Source organism: Elephantulus edwardii, unplaced genomic scaffold (assembly GCF_000299155.1).
Source record: "Elephantulus edwardii isolate Elephantulus edwardi_28Jun2011 unplaced genomic scaffold, EleEdw1.0 scaffold00341, whole genome shotgun sequence".
NCBI classification, from domain to species: domain Eukaryota; kingdom Metazoa; phylum Chordata; class Mammalia; order Macroscelidea; family Macroscelididae; genus Elephantulus; species Elephantulus edwardii.
In genome coordinates this window covers 940127-949726 of record NW_006400091.1, presented here as the reverse complement: position 1 = coordinate 949726, position 9600 = coordinate 940127, and the positions used below count along the sequence as shown (strand labels likewise).

At 43.1% G+C, this 9600-nt stretch overlaps 1 protein-coding gene across 1 annotated transcript in view; it reads left to right on the top strand.

Moving 5' to 3' along the window:
• Positions 1-4165: 4165 nt before the first annotated feature.
• The window catches only part of APLP2 (amyloid beta (A4) precursor-like protein 2), a 112382-nt gene continuing 106947 nt past the window's right edge, over positions 4166-9600 (top strand). The window contains exon 1 of the mRNA XM_006901742.1: positions 4166-4369. Within this exon, the coding sequence (XP_006901804.1) occupies positions 4166-4369 (204 nt within the window). The remainder of the gene's footprint in view (positions 4370-9600) is intronic.

The following is a 9600-nucleotide window of genomic DNA, read 5'->3' as shown; positions in this document are numbered from 1 at the left end:
TGAGTCATACTAAACTTGACGGTACCTAACAACAATCACTTGAGTATTGCTTCATTTGTTGTCCATCTGACTGTCTTCTTTGGTACAGTATCTTTCCATGTCCTGGTCCATTTTGTGAGTGGGTTGTTGGTCTTTTTCCTGTTGAGAGCTGGAGTTTTCTAGAAATTCTAGAGATTAATTAGCTTCTTGTTAGATATGTTATTGCCAAATATCTTTTTCTACTCCTTTGTTGTTGTTGAGTACCGTTGAGTTAGAACTGCCCTGTAGCTGACCCTCCAGTGGGTTTTCAGAAGCAGTTAATCACCTGGGAGGAGATTGCCAATCCTTCCATGGAGTAGCTGGTGGATTGGAACTTCATGCTTTTGGGATTACAATACAGTTTCTTTACCATTAGGCCACCACCAGAGCTCTCTTTTTTCCTAATCTGTAGGTTCTCTTTAGGAGAAGACATTTGATGCAAGACTTTTCTTTTCTCAGGAGTTCCCAATTGTCTAGTTTGTCTTTAATTTCTCTTGGGTCATGTTTTCATAGTCACCTCTGTTTATTATAAGGAGTTCTGGTGATGTAGTCCATAGGGAGTTGAAATGCTAACCCAAAGGCTGTATCTCTCTAGTGGTTTGTAACAATCAGATTTGCAACAGAAGAAAGATGTACATTCTCCTCCTGTGTAATTCACAGCTTCAGAAGCTTAATGAAGGGTTAGCTATGATTTGGTTTGGACTCAGTGGCAATGAATTCAAGTTCTGTTTATTATGAATAGTATGCTTTTACAGAATATAAAAAAATCCACTAAAATTAAAGCAAAAAGAAAGGAAAGCCATTTTTATATTTTTCATGCATTCAAGAGATTTATCAGACTAATATTTCTGTAATCTCTGGTAGAGAATTGCTTTACTCCTTTCTATCCCTAATATTTGTCTTTGTCTTTTTTACTTTTCCTAGAATCACACAAATTGGTGAAGTGGTTTTAACAGTCCTTTGTCAGAGAAGTGAAGAGAATCCCAAGCAATAAAGAGACTTGGCCATAGTCACATGTCTAAATTAATGACCATTTCAGAACTAAGACTAGAATTAAGAATTATTTGGTTTAATAACTCTGAACAAGTATTTGTTCAGTAACTATACTCTTAAGGCTAAGAACTCTGGTGGCATATTCCAAAGGAGCCAACTCTCCGCCAGTTCAAAACCACTGCCACTCTGTAGGACAAGGTGGACTGCTCCTGTGGGATTTCGAGCCTCCAAAAATCCACTAGAATAAACAGAAATGACTGAATCCATGGCTACAGCGCTTTGGGGCACGAAATGTTGGAGAAATCTATAGTCTGGTGGAGAATAATTTGAGAATTAAGTGCCATTATGGGAACAGCACTTTGGGACTGAAAAAATATTCCAACTCCTTCCTATCAAGTATAGTTGGAACTAACTCGTACCTGACCTTCAGTGGGTTTTTGGGAGGCTTTCAATTGCACAGGAGGAAACCACAGGTCTTTCTCCTATAATGTGGTGTATTAGAATCTAGTTACTATGAACTATATCATAAAAACTCCCTTGGAATTCAAAGTGGATGAAATTGCATTCAATATAACAGAAGAATGAACACATGTGTTCCACTGGTAGCTACTGCACAGATGGCGCTGCAGGCATAGGGACAGCATTCAAAAGGCTCTGATCTCTGGGCTGTCTTAGTGAAATGAGGCAGAGGAGGTAGTTCATCCACAGGCAGTTAGTAATGGAGGACCCTTCTCACTCCATCAGTACTTACTCTCTGGACATTGTCCTTTCTTTTTATTGTCAGTTTCCACTTCGCAGTGATTCTATTCTGTATTTATTTTGTTGACTTTCAAGGCTGGATTCAGCACAGTGGAAATAGTCTGGAACCTCCCTTGGCAGTGCCCTGGCGGCTGTGAAAGGCGAGAGTAGACAGACTTCTGCAGTTAAAGTGGAAGCAGAGCAAGAAGCGAGGAAGCCAAAATGATCTGAAACTGAACAATGAAAAGGATCTTTTTCTAACACCAAGGAGAGATTTCCCAATAAGCAAGATGCTCGTGCTTACCAATACGTAGAGAACAATTTCACATGTAAGAAAGCACAAGCCTGCTTGTGCTTACTTTGCATTCTGGGTCCTCTGTCTCCAGTAGGAACTGGGAACTAGACGTGAGGCTTGATTCCGTAGGTCGGTGCTGTGTAAAGAGAGAAACAGATGCCAGGCATGCCTACAAGCACAATCTCAGAAGTGGCGAAAAAAAAAAAAAAAGGAAACCAGAGACTACGGATTAAGCACGCACAGGTAAACCTGTGTTTACCTTGTTTATTACGTAAACTGGTACTACCTACAGTAGGGAATGGAAACTGCTCCGTGGCCTCCATAGTTCTTGGATTCCAAACATGGGGCGAGAGGGACGCTAGAAGGAAGAAAGAGGCCTAAGGTTAGGGGAGCAGAAGTGTGGGGAGCAAGGCAGAGGATCCTACGGGAGCTGGCAGAAAGCCATCTCTTTAGCCGCCTCGGGGGAGGCCTCCTGTAAACAACCCGGGACACACGCCTTCTTCCTGTTTTTTTAATGAACTCATTTTCCAGAGTCTGGAAAATACTCAGTGGGGCCGGGGAGGGGGGCGTGTGCGCAGGCGTCGCAGACGCATGATCACTGTGGGTAGGCCACTGGAACCTGGGGGCCGACCGGTGTGGCAGGCGATGGATTGGCTCAGTCAAGACCCAGCCTCCCGGCTGCCGACCTCGGGGTCGCAGCGTGGGCGGGGCCGTCTTCATCGGGGGGCGGGACGCTCTGTATTGGGGGGCGGGACCGTCCGCATCAGGGGCAGGACCCGCGGCGGGGTGACAGTAGAGAAGTTCGGGTCTCCCTCCATCGCCAGTCACACCGCCCGGCAGCCCAGACCAGGGTCTCAGCGTGGGCGGAGCCGTCCGCATCAGAGGGCGGGCCATCTGCGTCGGGGCCGGGGCCAGCAGCCGTGCGGAGCAGAGACACAGACAACGCGAGGGCGAGAGGGAGCGGTAGACTCCCCCATTGCTGATTGGCCTGGGCGAGGCGGGGGCGGGGCCTTACGCCGTTCCGCGGGCTAGGATTGGGCGCTCCGGAAGGAGGGCTACGGTTTGTGAGGTCAGTTCCGGTTAGTGTAATACTCCAGGGGCAGAGGCAAGCAGGTTTCAGAGGCTCTGGGTCGCGGCGGGAGGAGCAGTGCTGGTAGGCTGTGAGTTGCGAGCTGAGCTCTAGCGCCACCGCGAAGATGACGGTGACTCACACCGCGGCCATGGGCAGGCTCCTGGTGCTGCTGCTTGGGCTCACGGCTCCCGCCTCCGCGCTGGCCGGCTACGTCGAGGTAGGACAGTGGGCACCGCTGCCCTCCTCCGTTGGGGGCGGCTGGCCCGCGGAGCGGGCGCCGGGCGAGGAGGGATCCGGCTGCGGCGTGCGCTTCCCCCGCCGCGGCCCGTCGCCTCCCAGTTGGCGCAGTGCTTGGCGTCCGAGGCAGGCACCCCCGCCTGCGCAGAGGCCAAATGAAAGGCACGGGGCTGCGGGGCGCCGGCGGGGCGCACCTCCCTGCCCCCGCCAACGCAGCGGCTCTGCTGTCCCCCAGGATCCCGCGACGCGAGGCCCAGCCCCGCCCTCCCCGGGGACAATGCGAGCTCCCGCTGCGTACCCGCCGCGGGGACCCACAGTCAGACCTTGGTGCGGCGGTCCTCGTGAGGGCGCCGAAGCGGGCACCTTCTCTCACCCCGCCGTACTCCCCACCTGGAAGCAGGAATCTTGTGGGCGACGCCGACTTCCTTTTGGATGCATGCTTCCTGGATGTGCCCTTCCCCGCATAACCTTGGCGCGGGAGATCAACTCTGGCTGAGTCGTGGGCAAGGGCCGGAGCGGGCAGCGGCGGCCAGCGGTCTCTCCATGCGGGAAGCACCGCCACTGCCTGTTTTCTGAGGGCTTGTGCACGGGTCTGTACTGAAGCCTGGGAAGCACCGGGAAAGTCCCTCTGGCGTTTGTGTGCGTGCATCCTTGTTGGACTGCGTTTTAACCAGGAAGGGGAGTGCCAGTCAGTGTGTCATAAAAATTCACTTTTTAAGAAAATCATGTTTTAAAATGTGGATGTCGAAATTATAGTGCACCTGAGCCACTTTTGCGAACTTCTTGGTGCTGCGAGGTTCGGTGAAGTGACGATGGAGATCGTGGGGGCCAGTGTCGCAGAGGATCGGAGGGAAGGGCCGCAGGACAGAGATGGGCGGTCAGCGTCCAGAGAGATCCACAGCCTTTGGGCCTCACGAGGCAGCCTTCCGCCCTCCAAGGTCGTTGATTGGGAGTCCTCTCGGGGGGAAAAAATCTGGGATTTGTTGTTGGACCAGGGGAGGGCGCGTGCGGATGGGGTATTGATGCCTGGTGGCCTGGGAGCGCGCACTTCTGCTGTGGACAGAGGCAGGGAACTTCACGAGAAGCAGTTTTACTTCCTTCCTTGAAAGAGTTCTCTGTTTGGACTGGAGTGTTATGTTTCTGGCAAAATATTTCTTAATTATCTTTAACTATTTTAAAAGAATTTGTGTGCACTTGCCTAATTCCTGAAACCGGGCTTGATTAGATATTAACTGACAGTTTCTAGTAAAAGAAAAAAAGAATGTACCCACTTGTGCAGAATGTCTGCATTTTCAGGAATAAAAGAAAAACCATCTTCTCTGATGGAATAGCTTAAAACGCTTGTGTTTGTTCTGCTTGAGACTGTTGTTACTTGGGGACAAAAATTATGTATATGATTTCATATATAATTGTGTATTTTTAGTCTTCACGTAGTGATCCTCAGTATGATGTAGGATAGAAACAAGACAGATTGATGGTAAAGAAGAGTAAAAGGGGGACTTGGGCAATTTGATAAGGACAGAAGGATTTGGTTCGCAGAGCTGGGTACCAAAACCATTCTTTACTTTCCACCTTATTTCCCAGTGATGTGAATAGCAACAAGCACTACTTAATCAAAGAAATAAATATCACTTTTAAAGAATATCCTCCTTTCAAAATTAAGCAGGATTTTAATGCATATTATCATAAGTCTCAGAGAAAGAAAAAATACTTTAATATCATAATTGGTTGTACATTATATTTTTTAGTCACAGTGTTGATCAGTTGAACAGTTTGGTTACACCAAAAATCCTCAAATTTCACTCTATGGTTATTCTTTTTGTGTAGCTTGCATTTTTGCCCACATTTACTAAGTAATCTTTAAAATTATTTTAAAGCAGCTAACTTTACCTTTTGTCAAGCTGTCAGAATTTTATTCATATGTGTATAATTTTATCTGCTGTCCGACAAACTGACTGCCTTCAGTAAGAAGATCATAAATCAGGATGTCTTTGACAGTCTTTAATATTGCTTGGTGTTGACTGAGTTAATCTCTTACACCTGTTTGAAAGGGAAATGAAATACAGAACACCCCAGTCCTTTGGACTACATCCTTTTTTAAATCCAGGGCAAGTTCTGGGGTGTGTATCCTTTTCAAGGACAGTATTTGTGTTGAAACTTGGGTACTTAGACCTTCTGAGCTAGAACTCAGGGTTTGCTCTGCCACACTTGAAAGTGAGTGGGTAGTTCGATAGCTAGCCATTTGTTACAAAACTCAATCTCAGTGTGGTAACTAAGGCAGATTATTGATAAGCTTTTGATGTTCACTGTCTGTGAATGGCAGCATAACATATGTCTGTGGCTGGAGAGATTCCTTGTTTATGTTTCTGATGGGAGTAATTAGTTCTTTTTCTTACCTATCTGTGTTAAAAAATATAACAAGCTAAATTCTATCATGCAAATTCTCTTTTCTTATAGAGAGAGTTGTCCAACTTGAAATAGGAATTAGAAGAGTTCCCCCCCCAATTCAGATTTAAATTAGAAAACTGATGCTCAGTTCCATGTTTGGAAAAGTTTCAACTATGCCAATCTACTTTTTAAAGTAGATTTTGTATAATCTAAATGCAGATAAAATATTTCCTGTAAAAATACAGCGTTCAAATTGAGATGTACTTTGAATGTAAAATACATGCCAGGTCTTTAAGACTGCCTATAGGAAAATGATAAAATGTCATTAATAAACTTATACTGATTATATTGAAGTGTTAGGTGCTCTGCTGGCTGCTTACCTGCTAACTGGAAGGCCAGTGGTTTGAACTCTTCCACAAGAATTTACACCCTTAAAGAAACTCTGGGATTTGGCTTTCAGTATGACGAAATGCTAATATTTGAAACAAAGAGGGTTAAATAATACTATTATTTATACAATAATTTGCCTTTCACTGGGGCTAGTGGGAAATTAGTGAGCTCTGGTGGCATAGTGAGTTGTGCTGTGCATTTCTGGTGATTGAAATGATACAGGCTATGGTCTTTGCATCAAAACTTTACTTGTTATGCATCAGAGAGTTGGACAATGACTCGGAAAGATAGGAGGAGAATTGATGCCTTTGAGTTGTGGTGCTGGAGAAGAGTATTGAGTGTACCATGGACTGCTAAGAAAACAGATTCATCCTGGAGAGGGTTAAACCGGGCTCCTCCTTGGAGGCAAGGATTCTGAGGCTTCGTCTGACATACTTTGGACATGTTGTAAGGAGGGACCGGTCCTTGGAGAGGGACATCATGCTTGGGAGGGTGGAGGGACGCCGCAAGAGAGGAAGACCCTCTATGAGGTGGTTTGATTCAGTGACTGGGGTAATCAGGATGAGTGTGTCAGAGACAGTGCATTTGGCACAGGATAGAGCAGGGTTTAAGGGCTGTTGTACATAGATAGGGTTGCTATGGGTCACAAGTGACTTGAAAGTACATAACAACAACAACAACAACAAAAACCCACTAGAAGGTCAGCTATAAGTCACTTTTGATTTAACAATGCATAACAGCAAAAGTTGGATTAAATGATAGTTCTACGAAACAGTACTGGGTTGGGGTGTGTGTGTGTGTGTGTGTGTGTAAACATTGTTAACATTTTGCTTTTTAATTTGATTCTGCTTGAGTGTTTTTATTTATATAGTTTGAAATTGGTCCAGCATGACCTTAAATGTTTTTATTAGGACAATGCTGAATGCTTTTTTTTTAATATATATAAATAAATGAAACTTTAATTAGAAATCATTTCACACTTTAAAAAATTTCAAGAATTTTACAAATTCATAATCCCTTACCCCAGATTTATTAATAGCTAACATTCCTCACATTCAGTATTTGCACACTCACTCATTCTGTTAATGTAATTTTTTTAAAAATTTTATTTTGATTTGAATGGATGTTCACAAAACTTTTCTAAGCATTCATTTGTATATACTATTTTATAGCTGTTCCTGATGCTTTATGGGTGTTCTGAGTATGTTTTTATAACATGTTGACTTTTATCCTTAATGAATTTTTAAATTACTTTCCTCTCTCTTTACTATTGAGAAAACTATTAAAATCTTCAAATTACCCCCCGCCCCCTTTGTAATTCTGTCAGTTTTGCTTTATTTTGAGGTTGTGTTATTTAGGAGCATGCTAATTTATTAAATTTTCCTGAAAAGTTTTAAGTTATCATAAAGTTTCCCATTTTATCTCCAGTATTTTTTTTACCTTTACTAGTCACTACTTTGTATACTATTATCATCCTTGTATTTCAGATGTGTTTGTACTTAGCTAATAGTTTTGGCTTTTAGTTGGACTATTTAGTCTGTTTACAGTTAGTTTCAAGTATTGCTAATGTGACTAATAGTATACTTGGGTTTTAATTTGTTTTTGTTCTTTCTGCTGTTTCATTTTATCATAATTACTTTGAAACTACCTTTATTACCTTAGCATACTTAATTTTTTTTTATACCTTTAGTGAGTATTCTCATTTTAGTATCCTTCATTTATGAATATTTTTCATTAATTGGTACTTTTTTCATCTCATGTTAAAGGATCTTAGGACACTTCGTCTATTTTTCTCGTCTCATCTTCAAGCCATTACTGTCTTCATGTTAATTTCTCATATATTTTAAGTCTCAGAAGATGTTTTACAAGCTTTGTAAATCATTACTCATTTAGGGTAGTGATTATCAAATCTAGAAACCCATTAGAATCATCTAGGAAATTTTACAAAATATAGATGTCTGGACCTTTCTTTACATGCTCAGTGGTTAAGCACTGATCTGCTAAGCAACAGGTTGAATCTACCAGCTGCTTCATGTGAGATATGGCCATCTGCTTCCCACTAGATGATGTCCTTGATTGAGGCTCCTTGTGAGAGGTGGGGGTTTCTGCTTCCAAATAGATGATGTCCTTGGAGACCCTGCTAAGCCGTTCTCTGTCCTGCAAGATTACAGTGAGCTTCTGAAGTCAGTCTTTTGATTAATAGTCAGGAGCTTTAGCTATAGCACTACTAGCATTCCTGAGGGAGGGGTTTGACTGTTGGTGTTTCTTAAAAGCTTCTCCTGGTGAGCTCTGGTGGCCTAGTGGCAAGAACTGCACTGCAATCCCTGGGTGAGCAGTTCGAATCCACCAGATTCTCTGCTGGAGAAGGAGGGACAATTTCCTCCTGTACCAGTAAGATCTGAGTTGATGGTACACACCCAAAAAAATAATAAAAATTACAATTTTTTAAAAAAAACAACAACATAGTTCTTAAAAGCTACTTCTGTGGTTCAAATTTTAAGTCACATTGAGAACTTCTGATTTCTTGTTCTTGCTCTTTGCCTTTATCTACTTCCTGCTGGCATAATTTTTCTTTCTCCAAAATTCTTCCTTTAGAATTTTTTTTTAGAGGTCTGCTAGTTAAGCAAACCTTAGTTAGTTAGATCTTTCAGCAAAGTGATTACTTCCCTGTCTACCTTGAAAGCTAAATTAATTGAGAATAATAGTTTTTTCATCATTTTTCAAGAATTCATTCTTTTCCTGGTGTCTTTTCTAAACTTTTTCTTTGAATGTGATTTTCAACAGTTTTTCTGTTATGTGCTGTTAAGGATTAAGGTGTATCCCCAAAAACGTGTATTTTAAGAGAGAAAGACCCTTCACAAGATGGACTGACACAGTGATTGCAGCAGTGAACTCAAGTGTCTTAGATTGTGAGGATGGCACAAATTAGGATGTTGTTCAGAGGATCACTATGAGTACTCAGCAGCAACATATTTGTGAATTTAATCTCCTTTGGGAATAGAGTTTCTTTTATTAAGTTAATAAGGACGTTTAACTGTAGGTTATACTTTAAGCATGAGCAGATTGCGGAGTGTGTGTTGGTGGCTCAGTTGTTAAGCACCCAACTGCACATAGAAAGGTTAATCCTTTGAACCCACCAGACGGTCCTCTGGTGAAGCATTGGAGTTGCCTCGGTGGCAGTGAGGTTGCATAGAGAAAGATGCAAGCAGAAGGGGCAGCATAGATCCCAGAGCAGGAATGTCACCACAAAACTGGGGGGCGGAAGCTGAAAAGACAGGGACCTACCGCCAGAGTTAGCTTCTGAATTTTGGCTTTTTGTCTCCCAAATTGTGAGAAAAGATAGCAAGCACTAAGAAACTTAAAGACATGCACCTAGACGTGAGGACTTTTTTTTTTAATTTAGGTTGTTTATTTTTCATAACATCTACAGAGATTTTGGAATTCCATTCATTCATTGTTGCACCCTTCT